Source organism: Marmota marmota, unplaced genomic scaffold (genome assembly GCF_001458135.2).
Source record: "Marmota marmota marmota unplaced genomic scaffold, marMar, whole genome shotgun sequence".
In the NCBI taxonomy this organism is placed as follows: Eukaryota; Metazoa; Chordata; class Mammalia; order Rodentia; family Sciuridae; genus Marmota; species Marmota marmota.
The window spans coordinates 11169657-11187985 of NW_026000222.1; the positions used below are offsets into that span (position 1 = coordinate 11169657).

An 18329-nucleotide genomic window follows, 5' to 3' on the forward strand; every position below is an offset into this window, starting at 1 on the left:
CATGGTTGCTGAGTGACCCTTGTAGGCTGAAAGGAAAATACGTCATATTTAAAACTCTTAGTCAACAAATTTAAAAATACACAATACCAACACTATTTTGTAGCCTTTTAAGGATTTTTGACAATGTTTTGTAGTCATTCCTTGCTGGATTAAGAAAACTACTAGCACTGTTCCATAATTGCTTTGACAGCTTGATTCCTGGTAGCAGGAATTAGGAGGATCTCATTTTGGGGAACTCCTCCTGTTGAAGGCTGAGAGGCAACTGAGTGAAGTTCTGTGAAGACCTCCTCTTCATCCAGTACAGATCAAAGTTAAACTCCTCAAAGGCTGGTGTCTCTAGATGTCCCAGGAAACACAGACCATGATTTCCATAATTCAATAAGAATAGTTACAAAAAATTGTCAAAGACCGCTGCCTATATTTTCATCAAGTATTTATTGATGACTCACATTAGTGTATTTCTACTGATCTTGTAATACAAGACTGCAAATTGGGGAACAGTCCTAAGACATTTCTTTGAACTCCCAAGTTTTCTTCAGTCTTAACAAATCCACGAAAGGAGATGTGAAGGTACAGACACTGAAATCCAGCCTGAAGTAACAGTGTCATGTTCTGAGTCTGGCTTGCCCCATTGAAAGCTGTGTGGCTGCAGGAGCTGCAGCAGGCTGACTACTCTGACTTAGCTGGATGCAGTCATGATGCTCAGGAGAAGTGACTGAAGAAGGATCGATGTGGAAGGATGATGTGGATGCAGGCGTCACGAGGCTCAAATGTGAATCTTCTTACACGCAGAAATGGATTCATTTAAAAGTGGACCAAACTGTTTACATATTAACAGGTAGCTTAGCCAGGTCTTAAATTTTTTTTCCTGGTTAATTTAAAATCATCTACAGTGAAGAGGGAAAAAGTTAACAAGAATGACAGGCCTGTTGAAATCTCGGCTAGATGACCATGACCTTGAATAAGCCCCACATCCTCACTATATCATGGAGTTGCAGTGAGGTGCCCAGCCCAGAGCGAGCAGGCCACCAGTGGGGATTAACATGATGGTAATAACAACAGACAAGACTTTAAATCCTAAGCCAAACGTTTGTACTCTTGGACTTGTTTCATTGTCAGTTTCTAAATGAACTAATCTACTTGCAAATGAACCACTTTTGGCACATGAGCCCTCATATGATTAATAATGTGCTTTTGTTGTTGTTGTTTGCTTTAAAAACCAGGAAATTGTGGTTATTTTCAGTGTGTTCTAAAAGCTGGTAGGCCCGATCCTTCTCGAGGCCTCCATTTATTTAAGCTTTGTCATTAAATGAACTATCCTGAGTTGCTCGATTGCTCAAGTGCTTCTCATTTTCTCTTTATAATAAGGAGCCAGAGTGACTTCCTGCAACAGTATTTTAGAAGCCTTCCAACAACTCGGAAGACCAAATTAGATGGATCATATTCCATTCCAGGTGGAATCTTTTTAGCATAAGGTTTTTTCTTAATCCAGTACCCTAAGTCTTATTTGAGATGGTCAGTTGTGTGGGACCTGTGGGTATGTTGTTCCCAGCTAGTGAAGCACCTTGTACTGTTCACTGTCACTGCAGGGTACATGTACATGAAATTACCGTCCCTACAGCAAGTTGTGCATAGTATTGAGTGCACATAACTATGTCCATCTTACGTCAGTTAACACTGCCTGCTCCCATGACAGGTTGTTTACTCTTCAACATGTCCGTCCTTCACTTGCTTCCAAGTCAGGATGTTTGTAGCTAAAAGGATAGTATGTTTGTGAGTATGCCCATAATCCTTCTTTTGGAAAGAACCAGGGCATGAAGAGATGAAGGGCTACCCGACAGAATAGATTAGGCATCCCCTTGTGTTGAAGAATAATGACTTGTTAAGTAGTAAATAGTAACAGAGTTTCTTAAATTCAGATGGGTTAAGGTTCCAATCTGATAGTGAAGCATATGCACTACATTATGGTGTGCCTGCCTGAAACTAAGTCCAGGTGTCCTGCATTTAATATGTTCTAAGACATGTATTAATCCTTTAGGAAGTTATATGCACTTGGCACCTTTGGATTAGATGGGACATCAGTGGTCAGAATTCCTGGATTTAATCCAAGACTAATTCATGAATAAGTGATTGTGTAAAAATCACTTGCAGCCAGGCATGGTGGCGCATGCCTATAATCCCAGCGGCTTGGGAGGCTTGGGACAGGAGGATCGCCAGTTCACAGCCAGCCTCAGCAACAGTGAGGCCCTAACTTAGTGAGACCCTGTCTCTAAATAAAATACAAAATAGGGCTGGGGATGTGGCTCAGTGGGTAAGCACCCCTTAGTTTAATCCCCAGTACTACCCCCCCCACCACCCCGGCCCCGGCCAAAAAATCACTTGCAAAGAATGAATTTGTGAGTAATCAAATAATGATCTAATTTAGATTCCTGAGTTTATATATTCATATTAATTATATATTTTTAGGTTGCATTTTTTGGTTTGCACCCATATCTTTACATTGTATCCTTATTGACCTCATGAGATTGACAGCAGAGTCCATCACTGGCCTCAAGTTATCAGAGAGCAAAGAGTAAATGCATGAGACTAAATCCACAGTAGATAATTCACTTGCCCAGGGTCATATTGAACCAGTACATGTGGTAATAAGACCAGTTAATTGTGGTTTTCTAAATCCAAATGTCAGGCCCTATTCTTTGTTCCTTTCCCCTTCTTTGTTAATAAGTATGTCTCTCCATTCCTTAGTTTTGAACCACTTTGGTGATCTCTTTTGAACTTCTGGAAATAAAATAGATTACTGCTCCTGTGGCTGGTTGTCATTTTGAAGATACCAGATGGAGCTGCACTCTAATAATTCTGGATTTCCAGGACATTTCCCATTTCACACACACAGGAATGGCTCTGGGGAATTGGGACCCTTGCTCATGATTTCTCATGTCCATTATATAATCCCCTGACTCATTTTTGGCTTCCTAAAATGATCACTTTTAGAAATTATTTAAGTTGCTAGAAAAATTCCTGAGCTGCCAAATTTCTGTCTTCCTTCATAGATTAAGGTTTGCAGAATCTGCACTGATATGTCTAAATTAAAATTTCTTTTTAAAAAAATTTCTTAAATTAAAATTTCAACAAACCCTGTTGAACCTGTCTGAGAAGAAGAAACACACACACACACACACACACACACACACACCCCTACACCTTTGATTAGTTTCAGGCAAGAACTTTGAACCTAGTACTTTAACAATCTTAAAATTTGTTCTTCTCCCACATTTTTGGGGCCTTTACTAACTTATTTACCTGCTGTCTTAATTAATTAATTAATTCTGGCTTCCTGGTATCTGGTTTTGAGCACCTGCAGAATGTAAATAGTCCTGCATTTGGTGCCTATTTTCCTGTTAGGATTTTGGATCACGAGGTCAGTCCCTTTGTCATCCTTTTATTTCCTACAGATGCTGATTCATGTAATTGTGGGCATGATATAATTTAAAGTTTCTGCAAATTACCAATGACTCAAATATGATATGCTCTGCAACTCTAGGTTTCCACTCTTCAAAGTCCTCATTAGTTCTATCTTGTCGTCTCCCCCAGAAATCAAGGAGGTGGAAAAGTAAGCGCGAGGGATCAGACTCTGGCAATCGACCCATGAAGGCTGCCGGGAAAGTCATCATCCAGGATGTTTCATGCCTCCTTCCTGTTCATAAATCACTGGGAGAACTGTACATGTAAGTTCAAGAGTTCAGGTGAGCTGCCCTTATTGCTTAGTCAGGATCCAAAAACCTTTTTTGTAAGTGTTGCAAGCTTTTCTTCAAAAGCAGTTTTAGTAGAAGTTCAGTGTGTTAGCTTTCTCTTGTTTTGTAACAAATTACTACAGATTTAGCAGCTTCAGACAGCATACCTTGCAATATCCGTCTGTACATAGCTTCACTGGACCCTCACCTAGGGTCTCACATGGCTGAAATCATTACACTGGCTAGGTGGTGTTCTCTTCCTAAGCCTTGGGTCCTATTCTAAGCTTATTCAGTTGTTAACAGAATTCAGATCCTTGCAGCTATAGAATGCTTATATGAATTTCATCTTCTTCAGACCAATAACAGTGGATCATAGACCCTTCTAAGGGCCCAGATGATTAAGTAAGGCCTACCCAGGATAGTCTGCCTTTTGACAAACTCAAAGTCCAGTGCTTAATAATGTAATCACAGGAGCAACATCCCATCAATATTCACTGGTGCCATTCACTTTCATAGGGAGGATATGTATGGCAGTGGACAGGAATCTTAGAATTGGCTCTCATATCCAATATATAAAACAAATCAAAGGCACCACCTTGGTTGAAGGGGAGTGGGAGGTGAGTGACCAGCATGTTTGCTAGCCTGTGGTTCTCCTGCTTCTTCCTGAACTTGAACACATAACAAGAAGTGTTTATTTTGTATTATTTTAACAGCCCAAGGCTCTTTGTTGGTTCACAGTGTTGCATATATTTAAATCCTTTAAATCTTGGAAACTTCACATAAAAACTGGTTGGCAAATTAGCATTTGACTTTGGCTTCCTGTCCTGACTCAAAACAGTGAGGAATTCACCTTCCCCGGAACCCATAGCCCTCTTAACATCAGCTCTCATTAATCCTAGTGTCAGATAGCAGGCAGCTTGAGGCCAACACAGTGAAAAACATTTTGAGTGAACAGCAAAGAGGCAGTTGCTAGGCTGTTAAACCAGAAGGAATTGACTTAGGAACTTAGACTGAAGGACACTTTTTTATTCTTTTTTAAAAATTTCAGATTGAATGTGAATGATATTCAGGAAACATGTCAGAAGAACGCTGCTTCAGCCATGCTTGTTGGAAGAAAGGATCTTGTCCAGGTACATGCCTCCCTGTTGGTGCAGCTTGGGATTTCCCTTTATGACCAAGTTGTTGTCACATGGGTTAGCAACATTTTTGCCTCCTGTTTTGCAATTTTTTTGTTTTGTTTTGTTGTCTTTGCTAATCTATAGCAAAATCCCCAGATCATTGACTAGGGGCTGGGGACAAGAAGGGATTGAGAGGTGACAGCTGAGGGCATGGGGTTTCCTTTTAGGGTAATGAAAATTTTCTCAAACTGCTTGTGGTGATGGTTGCACAACTTTGAATACACTGAAAACCACTGAATGGTAGGTTTTAACCGGGTAAATTGCATGTTATGTGGACCACATTATAATACAGCTGTTTAAAAAACAATATAGACACTGTGCTTGGTGGTGCACACCTGTAATCCTAGTAACTCAGGAGGCTGAGGCAAGAGGATTGCAAGTTTGAGTCCAGTCTCAGATCAGAAAACCCCAGATCATTGACTATAGTCATCATTCTTACCAATGAGTAGTTGAAAAAATCCTAAAGAATTTACTGATTTTTTTTTTTTTTTTTTCGATTTTTTGATACTGGGATTGAATCCAGAGGTACTCTACCACTGAGCTACATCCCCAGCCCTTTTTATTTTTTGAGAGAGGATCTTGCCAAGTTGCCTGTTGAGTTGCCCATTTTGGTCTTGAATTTAGGATCCTCCTGCCTTGGCCAGTCTGATTTTCTTTCTTTAAACTACATCTCTTTTCTCTTCCAGTACCACAGTAATCATTGCATACTTAGTTTGAGTATGTAATTTTTGCCATTTGCACTTTCAATTCTTATTTCTTTTCCCTCTTTGTTTTTCTTTTTCTCTTTTGGTTTTGGCGATTGAACCCTTGCATACTGAACTGCATCTCCAGCCCTTTTAATATTATTTTGGGAGAGGGTCTTGCTCAGTTGCACAAGCTAGCCTCAAACTTGTGATCCTCCTGCCTTAGTTTCCCAAGTAGCTGAGTGGTAGAGCACTGGCCTAGCATGCATGAGGGCTTGGAGTCAAACCCCAGCACTAGGGGGAAAAAGCTTCATTCATAAAAGTTTACCAAAGCATTCCTTTAGGTATCATGTTGAGTTTTAAAAAATGATTTAATCTTTAAAAAAATTTAAATTTCCTTCATCTTTGCAGGAACACATCAGTATACTAAAGCAAGCTGCTCCATACACACACACACACACACACACACACAAGCATATATGTGTATGTGTATATATGTGTGTGTGTGTGTGTGTGTGTGTGTGTGTATATATATTTGTTGTTATTGTTGTTTGTTTTTGCCTGGGGGTAGGTGGATGTTGGAGATTGAACCCAGGGGCTCTTTAACACTGAACTACATCCCCAGTACTTTTTACTTTTTATTTTAACACAGGGTCTCACTAAGTTGCTGAGACTGGTCTCAAACTTGCAATCCTCTTGCCTCAGCCTCCTGAGTCACTGGGATACAGGCATGCACCACCATGCACAGTGTCTATATTGTTTTTTAAACAGCTGTATTATAATATAGTCCACATAACATGCAATTTACCCAGTTAAAACCTACCATTCGGTGGTTTTCAGTGTATTCAAAGTTGTGCAACCATCACCGCAAGCAGTTTTAGAAAATTTTCATTATCCCAAAAGGAAACCCCATGCCCTGAGCTGTCACCTCTCAATCCTGTCTTGTCCCCAGCCCTAGTCAAACACTAATCTACTTTCTGTCTCTCTTGCATCCTTATTCTTTAGTCTGAGGATTAGATTGAACAATGGAAATTATTAGAGACTGTCCTATTAGCTTGGTATTTTTCTTGTAATCCTCCTAACAAATCAACACCAGACTTTTCCTTGGCTTTTATCTGATTTAAAAAAAAAAAATCCCTAAGATTTCCATTTATTTTCTAATAAATACTGTCAAGTTTTTGCCTGAAACCCTTATAAGAGAAATGTAGTCATGAATTCTTGTTTTGTTTGTTTGTTTGTTTTGTACTGGGGATTGAACCCAGGGGTGCTCTTCTACTACTGAGCCATATCCCCAGACCTTTTTATTTTTATTTTGAGACAGGGTCTCAAAGTTACCAAGGTTGGCCTCGAACTTGGAATCCTCCTACCTCAGCCTCCTGAGCTGCTGGGATTACAGGTGTGCACCATCACACCCTATTTCTCTAAGGCCCCAGACACCTAGATTTTGTACACAGCAAGAAGTCAGCATGAGAAATTTTTTTATAGAAGAATTTTTTTTTATTTATAGAAGTCTATTTATTTTTAGAAGAAGCAGTGTGGGATTTATCACGGGAGGCCTGGTTCACCTCCTTCTAGCAGAGGAACTCTAGGCAAGTTACCTCACACTAAGGCCTTTCAGATGTTTGTAAAATGAGAAGCCTGAGAATAATTTCCTTAAGTGGTTGGTGAGAAGATTAGATTGGTGAATGCAGTATTAAGGCAGACCAAGTTCATGTTCTGAAAAAAACATCTTCTAAGGAAAAATTACTTCTTAAAGAGGTGTGGGGTGTTTTTTTTGTTTGTTTTGTTTTTAAGTGTTTAATAATTTATAGGCAGAATTGACCTGATAGAGCAGGCAGTCCAAATGTTTGGGGAGGACCGTGTCTTCAGGCAAACCTGGGGCTGCAGCATTCTTGTGTGCTCCTGGGCCAGGCACCGAATTTCTCCAAACCTCAAGTTCCCCAACTGTAAAATGGAGCAGTGCTCCAGAAGCCACTGTGAGAACTAAATGATGTAATAACTGTAAAGTCTCATAACTGTATGGGCAGATAGAAAAGGTCCACTGTGTGGTGCAGTCACTGCTGCTATTCTTATAATTATCATTGTCATCATTTGTGACTTGGTATGATTCAAAGGGACAGAGGAATGACATCAGTGAGAAAGCCTGAAGAATTTTCATTGTTCCTTATGCCCATGTTAAAAATGATGTGTTTACTGTTTTAACAAAAACTGCAGAAATGAATGCAAGTGTCACTCTTTCTGTTGAAGAAATGATAATTTAAAGTGAGGAAGTAAAGTGGCTAAATTGTCAGCCAGGGTAGAAAAGCTTTCCCACCCTAACAAGTCAGCCATTCAAGGGGGTCCTTAATTTCAGACATGAATGTAAACTTCAAGTTTTCTCTCTTCCACAACACTTGTATGTCATTTTCAAGTGTGTTGGTGCCACATAATTTTGATTTTGTACGTCTGATGTTTCTGTTTTTCAGCATTTTTATTTGCCTATTCTTTCTTCTTAGATTATAAACTCCTTGATTCAAAGTTAATATCTTCTCCTTTTTTAGCTTCTTTCAGTCTAGAATAATGCTTTCCAATTAGTGGGCTGCAGTCATGTATCACTACTGAAAAAAATTCTCTAAAAGTAGTATTTGATACAAGTATCAGGGGATGGGGGCTTGTTTGTAACATAGTGTGTTTAGCACATTTCTTGGATTTAATAAACACTGAGTGGACACTAGTTTCTGCTGATGATTCATTCCGAGCCCCACGAGATATCAGGATTGGAGGTCTTCCTCAGATTTAGTGTCAACAAAAAGAAAGCCAGGTCTATTTAGCCTCAACCTGTTCTTCTTTAGCTTCAGAGGGTATACTAAAACTTTCATAATGAAAGCAAAAAAAGTTACATTATTTGGGTAAAAGACTGATCTTCAACATGATTCAGAATACTCTCAAAAAGCAGAAATTCATGAGTTAGTGTTAAATAGATAACACCTTAAAATTATTACAGTCATTTCTCTGAAATTCATTTAATGAACTCTTCCCCACCGCTGCCGCCCCAGGGTTGGGATCAAACCCAGTGCCAGGGATCAAACCCAGGGCCTTGCACGTTCTAGGCAAGCACTCTCCCACTGAGCTACATTCCCAGCCCTTTAATGATGTTTTAAGGCTAGTGTTTCTCAAACTTTATAGTGCATACAGGTCCTCTGAGGATCTTATAAAATGCAGATTCTGATTTGGTCAGTATGAGCGGGACCTGCTGCATTTGAGCAAGCTCCCAGCTTTCGATGCGCTCCATAGCAGGGTTTTAGGTTGTAGATGGAGGGGAGGTGGGGTTCCTTCATGGTTCTGTTCCTGTCCTCATCAGTCTGAGTGTCTCTCTTTCATCTCTCCAGGTGTGGTCGCTGGCTACAGTAGCTACAGATCTTTGCCTTGGTCCGAAGTCTGACCCAGATTTGGAAACACCCTGGGCTCGGCATCCATTTGGGCGACAGCTACTGGAGTCCCTGTAGGTTTTGAGAGCTAAAAGTGAGAAAAATGAATGATGTTGATTTTTGGTCTGTAAACACATTAAATGTTATTGCCTCAGGGAAAGTTGCAGGGCTGGGGATATAGCTCAGTTGGTAGAGTGCTTGTCTCTCAAGCCCAAGGCCCTGGGTTCAACCAAAAAACAAAACAAACAAACGAAAAAAGAAAGTTTCAGAGGCCTAAGAAATGAGAGGAAGAAGTAGGATCTTTCCTTTTAGTGCTGAAATTACCTCTGTACAGAATTAATTTCTTACAGCAAAAGGTACTATATAGTATTTGTCACTTATAACAAGGATTAGAGACACCTGAAGACACGTGCTTTAGTCTATGAATCACATCTGTGTGAACCCAGATCTGGAGATGAATTTCTTCTTAGATGCTGTGGGGTCTGGCCCCAGGGAAGAGATAAGAGAATGGTGTGTCTGTATTTATTTTCCCAACACTGGGTGCTTTCACACTGTTGGGCAACACATAGAAACATTGAATTTGTGTTTAATTTATTACACTGATATATGGCAAGCTAGCATTATAAGATATAAAATAATTTACTACGGAGTAAAATGACTTGAATGTCCATAATGTTGAGGCCCAGGCCCAGGCAAGGAAACTCCACTTCTGCAGGTTGAGGTTTGCTTTATTTACCTGTTGAGGCCAGACCTGGGACACCTACTCGTGTGCTCCCACTGCCTTATCATCCATACAGGGATGGTAACATTTGTTCTACTTACTTGAGGTAAGCCTTCTGAAAGATACTAAAAAACAATTAAAAATGTTCAAAACTGAGTGCTAGGAAGGTGTATTATTCCATCCCAGGGGCAAAGTCCCTCTGATCACTAGCTCACATTCTAGGGTAGGGTAGTCCCAAAAGACAAAGGGAACAGGAATACCTAAAAGGTAAAAATATTTATTCCTTGTCATTCTTATTTAATAGCTCCTGGTCACAATTCCATCCCCAGAGTCAGTGGCCTTTCCACCATACTATGGCAGTAGGGTGTTTCTGGGCACCTTCTGTAGCTTCACACTATATGAATGAGGAATATGGGAAGTGCCCCCAAAGCAGTGTGATTCCTCCTCAGAGTTGGGGAGCCTGAGGAGGCGCAGACTCCTCCTCACTCAGGTGTGAGGTGAGCCCACTTGGTTCTTGGGGAGAAGCTGCACTGTGTTGGGGCTCTAGCCTCACTGCCAGTCAGGAACTCTCAGGGTGGGGATCTAGGCCCTTTGTAAGACTTTGATACCTTTTATTCCAACTCAAGTGTAGCCAGATTCAAAGCAGGTCAGAGCCTGCAGAAGGCCCCAGTTCCTGACAGGGTTTGAGGCACCTACCCATGGCAGAGACTGCGAAATGTCCTTCCTCGTCCTCTGCTTGACTTGTTTTCCTTCCTGGCACCTACTTTTCCAGGCTGGCTCATTATTGCCGACTCCGGGACGTGCAGACCTTGGCAATGCTCTGCAGTGTGTTCGAAGCCCAGTCTCGGCCTCAGGGCATCCCGAACCCCTTCGGGCCTTTTCCTAACCGGTCTTCTAATCTCATGGTGTCCCACAGTCGATATGTAAGTTGTGGTTCTCTGGTTCGTTTCTGATTTTTCCTTGATGTGAACTGTGGTGTGGACCAGTGTTCTGATGCCAGTGTGTTCCTCCTCCCATCTGTAGCCCAGCTTCACCTCCTCGGGTTCCTGCTCCAGTATGTCGGACCCAGGGCTCAGCACCGGAGGCTGGAACATAGGTTGGTGTGGAAGGACCCAGGCCGCGCTGGGTTCTCAGTACTCTAGAAGCTGTCGTCCACGTGAATCTTCAGTTAGTGCATGTTGCTCCCCATGTTTTTGGTTCTCAGTTCTCTCACTTTGGTGTGGGAGGGATGCTGTTCCAGCAAGGCCTGGCCTTGTATCTTGAAAGGTCTTGTGTTCCATCTCACAGCCTTGATAAACTGGCTTTGGTACTTCTGCTCTTCCCCACAAACCCAGCTTTTCTCCTTTCTCCTTCACATGGCCCTTTCCAGGATCATCTGCCACTTCCTATCACCCACCTCTTCCCAAGACTGCTTTCAGTGTAGAGAAATAAAGCTGGGCCTGACTCCAGCTGGTCGTGGGGGTCTGTTTCATGAGTGGGTGTCTCTGTGTTTTCCAGGATTTTTAAAATTTCTTTTTAAAGATAATCTTAATTTTCTTGATTATAAAAGTAGTGCAGGATCCAGGCAGGATGGCATGATCCTGTAGTCCCAGCTACTCGGGAGGCTTAAGGCTAGAGGATTGCTCGATCTCAGGAATTCTAGGTCAGCCTGGGCAAGGTAGCAAGACCCAGTCTTTAAAAAAATAAAATAAAGCCAAAACAAATAAATAAAAGTATGCCCAGGGAAGAAACACAGACAAAAAATATTAGAGAAAAAAATTGTAATTATTGATTTCCCTTACCTAGGAAATAACATCCATTAACATTGCAGAACATTTTCTTCCAGTATGTGTACGTGTGTGGGTGGTTATTCTATATATGCTAGATTGCGTTCGGCTTTTAATTTTATCAAGAGTATTTTCTCATATGTCGTTTAACAAATCTTTATAAATAATCACTGCATTACATTCTGTGTCAGTATACTATAATTTCCTTAATTATTGAGTGCACTTAATGATCAGGTTCCCTTAGTAGTAAAAACCTGGACAAAGAGTTAGAAATATTTCTCAGAATCTTCAGCTTAGCTTATTTTTCTACCAGGGACTCAGTTGAGGACACTGTGGCTTGAGAGTTTTCAGGTGTCTGCAGGTCTTCACTGATTGCGTCTTCCCTTCCTCTTTCCTTTTCTTCAGCGGGAAGAGACGCAGAGCATTTATCTTCGCCTTGGGGAGAGTCCTCACCAGAAGAAATCCGCTTCGGGAGTCTGACCTACAGTGATCCTCGAGAGCGGGAACGGGACCAACATGATAAAAATAAAAGGTAACAGCCTTCCCAGGCAGGAACGCAGATCCAGAACTCAGCTCTCCCAGATCAGGACTCTTGCTTGAAGAAAGATATATTAAATGCCATTTGGTATCAAGCTTATGTTTTCTGGAACTGACAGGGAATCTTGAATTTTATCCAGGCTTTTGGACCCTGCTAACACCCAGCAGTTTGACGACTTTAAGAAATGCTATGGAGAAATCCTCTACCGTTGGGGGCTAAGAGAGAAGCGAGCAGAAGTACTCAAGTTTGTGTCCTGTCCCCCTGATCCCCACAAAGGGATTGGTGAGTGTGAATTTCTTTTCTTTCCTATCACCTTTCGAAGATCCTATCATTTAATTTGTCCACAACCTCAGACTTGGAGTGAAGTCTTCCCTTCTCATTTATAGGCCGAATTTCAGAAGCATGTTGAGTCTTAACTAAGCTCCTGAAAACCCTTGCATTTGATAACAAGATTCATTTTCAATTGTAAAGAGGTAGTCTCAGATCCAGTACTCAGAATGGATTGGAAGTGGGGTGCTCGCTCACTTGTTTAACTAACGCATGTGGAGCCCCTTCAAGCCCCCGGAAGGCCCAGCACTTGGTGCTCACGCAGTCTTTTTCTCCCTTATGGAACTCACAGCTGGTAGGAGAAAAATTAAATAATCACAAATTGTGACAAATAGTAATGAGCAAACAAAAATGATGTTGGGGCAGGGAGAGCCGGAAGGTGAATCCTAAGAGATGAGTCAAGGCGAGTAGGAAGGGCTTCTCCAAGGAGCCAAGACCTGAAGGCTGAGAAGGGGCTGTCTGGGAAGGTCAGTGGGAAGAGCGGCGTCCCATACAGAGGAGCAGCCCATAAGGACATGACTTGTCATTTTTGAACAAGTGAAGGGAGGCCGGTGTGGCCAGAACCCATAAGTGAGAAGAGTGATACAAAATTAGGGTGCAGGGGTATGGTTGGATAGGCGGAATAACTTTTCCTATTCTGTAGCTCAGTAAGGTAACTGTTGAATATTTCAAAATAGCTAAGAGAGGATCCTATAGGTTTCTGACACAGAAATGATGTGAGTCTGAAGCGATGGAGATGGCTCTCCCCTGAAGGGATCATAGCCCACTGTGTACATGTATTGAAATGCCACATTACACAGTTTCTTTGTGTCAATTAAAAACATATTGATAAAAAAATTAAATAACATAGAAAGAATTTTAAAAATTAAGATTGTGGGATTATTAGGGCCATAGCCAGCATGGACTTGTATGATGTGGTAAAGGATTTAGGTTGTATTCTGAGTCCAGTGGTGAGCTTCGGAGGGCATTAAGAAGGAAGTGACATGCTCTGGTTTACGTTTTAAGAGGATCACCTTGACTGTTAGAGGAGGACTAGAGGAGGGCCGAGTAGGAATAGGAAGACCATTTGGCCGTTGTTGTGATCCAAGAGCTCTGTGGCCTAGTCTGAGGGTGGTGTCACAACAGAGAGAAAGAGGGATTAAAAATATATTTTAGGGCTGGGGATATAGCTCAGTTGGTAGAGTGCTTGCTTTGCATGCACTCAGCACCACACACACACAAAAATACATATATATATTTCAGAGTTAGGCTCAACATGACTGGCTAATAATTTGGTTATGGGATTAAGGAAGAGAGACAAAGTTTGGGTGATTCCTGGATTTCCAGCTTGAGCAACTAAGTAGGTGACAGTGTTGTTTTCCTCAGGTGGAAAATACAGGAAAAAAAAATTGTGAACTTAGTTTGAGATAGTTAGAGATGTGTGTGAAATTTGGGATGGGAGGAGTCTGGTGGGAGGTTAGATGTGAGTCTGGTGCTCAGGAGATTTGGGGGCTAGAACTAGGAATTTGGGGATCTCCAGCATGTGGACAGTATTTGAGCTGTGAAAATGGGTGTGTTTACCTAGGAGCTGGGTGGGCATGGGAAGGGAGGGTGTGGGGAGCACAGATAAGAGCCTGCCCACCCTGGGAGCTAGGCCCTGGAGGAAGAACCAGAGGTGGAGACAGAGCGAGACATCAGTGAGTTTTGAGGAAAAGATGGGCAATGATGTGAAAGAACCTAAGCAAAGAGGTTTTTTCTAAGAGGAAGAAATGGAAGACTCCTGAAGAGAGTGACTGGACACAACATTGATTTCCTCTCTCTCCAGACCCTACCATTACTGTCTGTATACAGTTTTTCTGAAAAGGTATACCTTTGCAAGGAGAAGTAATGTTAGCAATAAAATTTGGGATCTGGGAATCAGGTGAGTTAGTGGTAGCTCCATGTCAGGTACCTAGCATAATGGCCAAAGAAAGATGGGGGATACAGAAGATACCCTGGAAACTTCTAGAAAGAAAAACAACGAGGTCACATACAAAGGGTAAGGAATATAAATGGCATCATACCTCATCACATCTCTGGATACAAGATAACAATGCAGGAATGCCTCCAGAATTCTCAAGGAAATGATTTCTAATCAGTTGTCAATCATGTATAAAAGTCAGCCTGAGCCTGTCTAGGGAGGACTAGATTCATTCCCATAAATAAGGAAGCTGGAGTGCTGATGGAGGGTGCTTACCATACAGACAGGGGCATAAACCAGTCAGGAGTCCTGGCTCCAGCAAGAGAAAATTGAAGAAATTATCTAGTATAGCTCAGTGTTCAGTGTATTTATAGAAGATCAGTTATTTGAAGGAGAGTTCAGAGATGAATTATTAATAAGTACATAGCAAACTAAACAAATGAAAAAGTGAGACAGTCACCAACTCTGGGAAAAACAAAATGTTCAAGAAAGGGAAAGTGTCATAGTACATGACTTGAATGATGTTTGCATGGGTAAATGATGCACAAGCAGAACGTGATCCAGCCAGGGGAGAACTGCGCGGGGAGGTGCGAGCAAGTGGTGTGCCTGTCGTTGGGAGACTGGGGGAGTGTTTCCACTGTGGACAGCCAGTGGGAAGTGCCTACATGTGACACTTAAGAAATAGCCTTATAAACATGTTGTTTAGAGATAAGGAGGGAAAAAGAAATGAAGCAGTCAGATGAGTTCAAAAGGGGTGTGGGTAACAGGAAATGCTGGGTTTTGGACCAAGATGCATAGAACTATTTGACTCTTTAAATTGTGCCAATAGTTTTAACTAAAAAAGAAAAAAAAAACAGGCAATACATAGATTTAAACAGTAAATAATAAGAATTATTTTAGTACGATTTATTTCAGTATACATACTTGAAGAAATACAGGCATGAAATGCTATTTGAGCAATACATTTTTTCATAGTGTCTAATAGCAGGAAAGTATACTAGAAAGAGATTAATGATAGCTCAGAGCAATTTGTCTTTTAAAATTAGTTTTTAGGAAAACATGAATCACAGAGATATGGAACTGATGTGTCAGTGCATCAATCAGCTAAACCCTTATTGACTAATACAATTCTGTGGGATGTACGAAGGAATAGATGTTTGGTGAGTGGGGGCAAGAAGTCTATAATCCAATCAGAGTCTGAAACATAAACCCAGGAACCACCTAAGCAAGGTTCATAATATATCCTAGTACCAATACAAACAGTGTCACAAGCTTTTTTAAAGGAGGTGGAAGAATTGTAGAAGATCGCAGACAAAACCAATCGAGAAGTGCTTTGATCTGCAAAATTTTACAACTTTAGGGGAATTGGCTGCCCAGGTATAGGACGCAGAAGGTTTTGAAAGAAAAATACCAGCAGGCCCCCAAAGCACAGGCATTGTCTTTATAGGGATACCAGCAGGCTCCTCTCAGCTTCTCTCATCTGCAAGTGTCATCCCAGATCTATGGGCATCAGCATAGCAAATTCGAGGGATGATAAAGTCATTTCCATTTAGGAGGTTAGATATTTATGACAGGTCTCTAGGCCTCCTGTACTGGGGAGGCTAATGCTAGCCAGGGTATTTCTTTATGATTTTTGTTTTTTGCTTTTTTCCCATGTGATATGCAGTGCTTGGTCGTAACAGTGGCAGAGCAAAGCAAGTGCTTTGTCCTCATGGCCTCTCCTGGGGATGATTCCTTCCTGCTTCAATTTATTAATTCAACAGCTTATTTGTTTGGCTGGTTCTACTTACATTTGTGTGTAGGCGATTTGGTTAATATACAAAACTCTCCTTGTTGTGAGGTTAACACACTAGAGCCTTCTTCCACTTAGGCCTTGGAATTAGCTTCTGCCTGGAGGTTTCATAAAGCCCTGGGATCATAATATAATTGTTCTGTGCACCACAAGTATTTTTATTGTCCTTAATAGTTTGTCTCTCAGGAATCAAGAACGATCCGTTTCACCTCTCCCAGGTTTCAGCTGCAGAACTTACACTACAGTAGTAATAGCCTCAACCTGTGGTGCCCACGTGTGTCAGTGGCCTGTCAGGACACGACATCTCTACTTACATCAGGCCAAAAAGTAGTTTTCTGGGAAGATTTGTAGACTTTATGTCCATATATGAAGCATGTTTCTCCTCTAAATAATGACTTATTCATAGCCAATTAAATAAGATTTGAATTTAAATGTGATATTTGAAGTATGACCTGGTCTATAAATGTGATTTATCCATGTATAGTCTGATAAGAAAGTCAAGTTATTATTGAATTTATGTATTTTTTCATGAAAAAGGAAGTTTGTGTGACAGCCATTGTTTTGAAGTTTTATTTACTCCTTAATAAGTAATTCTGTCATAAAAACTGTGCCCATTGTCAGAGGTTAGGAAAGGATGTGTAGCCCCGGGAGACTTGCAGAGGTGGTGGTGTGAAGAGGAAGGGTCTCCATTCAGAGGCTTCTGTTTTCTTAGGGAGGTGACAGAGCTGTTTCTTTTTTCAAAACCAAACTCACTGTGCCTCTTGTTTTGTCACCTTCGCCCATTTCCAGAGTTTGGCGTGTACTGCAGCCACTGCCGGAGCGAGGTCCGGGGCACACAGTGTGCCATCTGTAAAGGCTTCACGTTCCAGTGTGCCATCTGCCACGTGGCCGTGCGGGGATCATCCAATTTCTGCCTGACCTGCGGTCACGGTGGCCACACTAGCCACATGATGGAGTGGTTTCGGACTCAGGAGGTGTGTCCCACCGGGTGTGGGTGTCACTGCCTGCTTGAAAGCACTTTCTGAACCTACAGATGGTGGGTGTTGTAATCCCAGAGGACCCCGTCAATGCTGGTAAAACGCTCTCTGCCAGGAGGGAAGCTCCAGAACCCAGGAGGTGGGAGTGTGTTGCCCTCTCAGACGGCTGCAGTAGCAGCTGCTCATGAGCCTTTCCTACTCTTTGGCTGCCCTGGCCTGGACATCACTGGAGAGGGGGAGGGCAGGTGCACAGAGCTGAGCTACTACGATGGAAGTTCCCATGGGGAAGAGCACCGGCCCCAGGGTCTTAGCCCTGAACCACAAGTGGGGCTCTCCTGACCAAGTCAGCTGTGACAGTCTCTGAGTCAAAGGATGGTGGACATTAATTTAATTGACAAGTGGGCCTATGAGAACTGTAACTTTAGAAATTGATACATTTAAATGAACAGATGGATAGTGGCCTTCTGTATCATACTGAAATTGTAAATATATGCTGTACTTAAGGATTGTTAAGATGTATTTGTTTTCATTTCTCCTTCAACTGCTTTCCCTTGACGAATACAGTCCTAGTAATTATTTGAAGGGGGAAAAAAAGAAAGTTGTACATCACTGAGTCATTTGTACCCTACTTTAAAAATTTTTATATTTGTGCTAACAACTATACAGCAGAATGGGTTCCATTGTGGCAGGTTTGTACCTGCTCACCACAGGTTCCCTCAGTTCCAATCCCCAGCACTTCCCTTGCCTCCCCTCCTCCCTCCCCATTGGTCCCCTTCCTCTCTCTTGCTAATCTTTCTTCCATTTTCATGAGATCCTTTTTTTCCTTTTTTCTTTCCTGCTTCCACATGTGAAAGAATACATAGAACACTTGACTTTCTGCATCTGGCTTCTTCAACACAATATCCTCCAGTTCCTTTCTCCTGCAAATGACATAATTTCATTCTTCTTTATGGCTGGATTAAACTCTGTTGTGTATGTGTATAGATACTTATCCATTCATCTGTTGATGGACACCTAGGCTGGTTCCATGACTTAGCTGTTGTATTTGTGCTGCTATAAACATGGTTTTAACCTTCTTCTAACTAGAGTTATCTGCTTTGAATGTGACTGAAGTCAGTTCTCCAGTTTTTATTTTTATTTTTTGTACTGGGGATTGAACCCAGAGGTGCTTTGCCACTGTACCACACCCCTAGCCCTTTTTATTTTTCATTTTGAGACAGAGTCTCACTAATTTGTTAGGGGTCTCACTAAGTTGCTAAGGCTGGCCTTG

General features: G+C 41.6%; 1 protein-coding gene across 9 annotated transcripts in view; it reads left to right on the forward strand.

Moving 5' to 3' along the window:
* The window catches only part of Wdr59 (WD repeat domain 59), a 147489-nt gene extending 129917 nt beyond the window's left edge, over positions 1 to 17572 (forward strand). For 8 of the 9 annotated variants that reach the window (XM_048792421.1, XM_048792424.1, XM_048792423.1 and 5 more), the window contains 8 exons: positions 3592 to 3725; positions 4780 to 4861; positions 8961 to 9073; positions 10493 to 10643; positions 10744 to 10816; positions 11892 to 12018; positions 12164 to 12306; positions 16872 to 17572. In XM_048792421.1, the coding sequence (XP_048648378.1) occupies positions 3592 to 3725; positions 4780 to 4861; positions 8961 to 9073; positions 10493 to 10643; positions 10744 to 10816; positions 11892 to 12018; positions 12164 to 12306; positions 16872 to 17107 (1059 nt within the window). In that variant the 3' untranslated portion in view covers positions 17108 to 17572. Of the gene's footprint in view, positions 1 to 1368; positions 1455 to 3591; positions 3726 to 4779; positions 4862 to 8960; positions 9074 to 10492; positions 10644 to 10743; positions 10817 to 11891; positions 12019 to 12163; positions 12307 to 16871 lie in introns of those variants that run through there. The other variant, XR_007343593.1, reaches the window with a different exon arrangement.
* Positions 17573 to 18329: the final 757 nt, after the last annotated feature.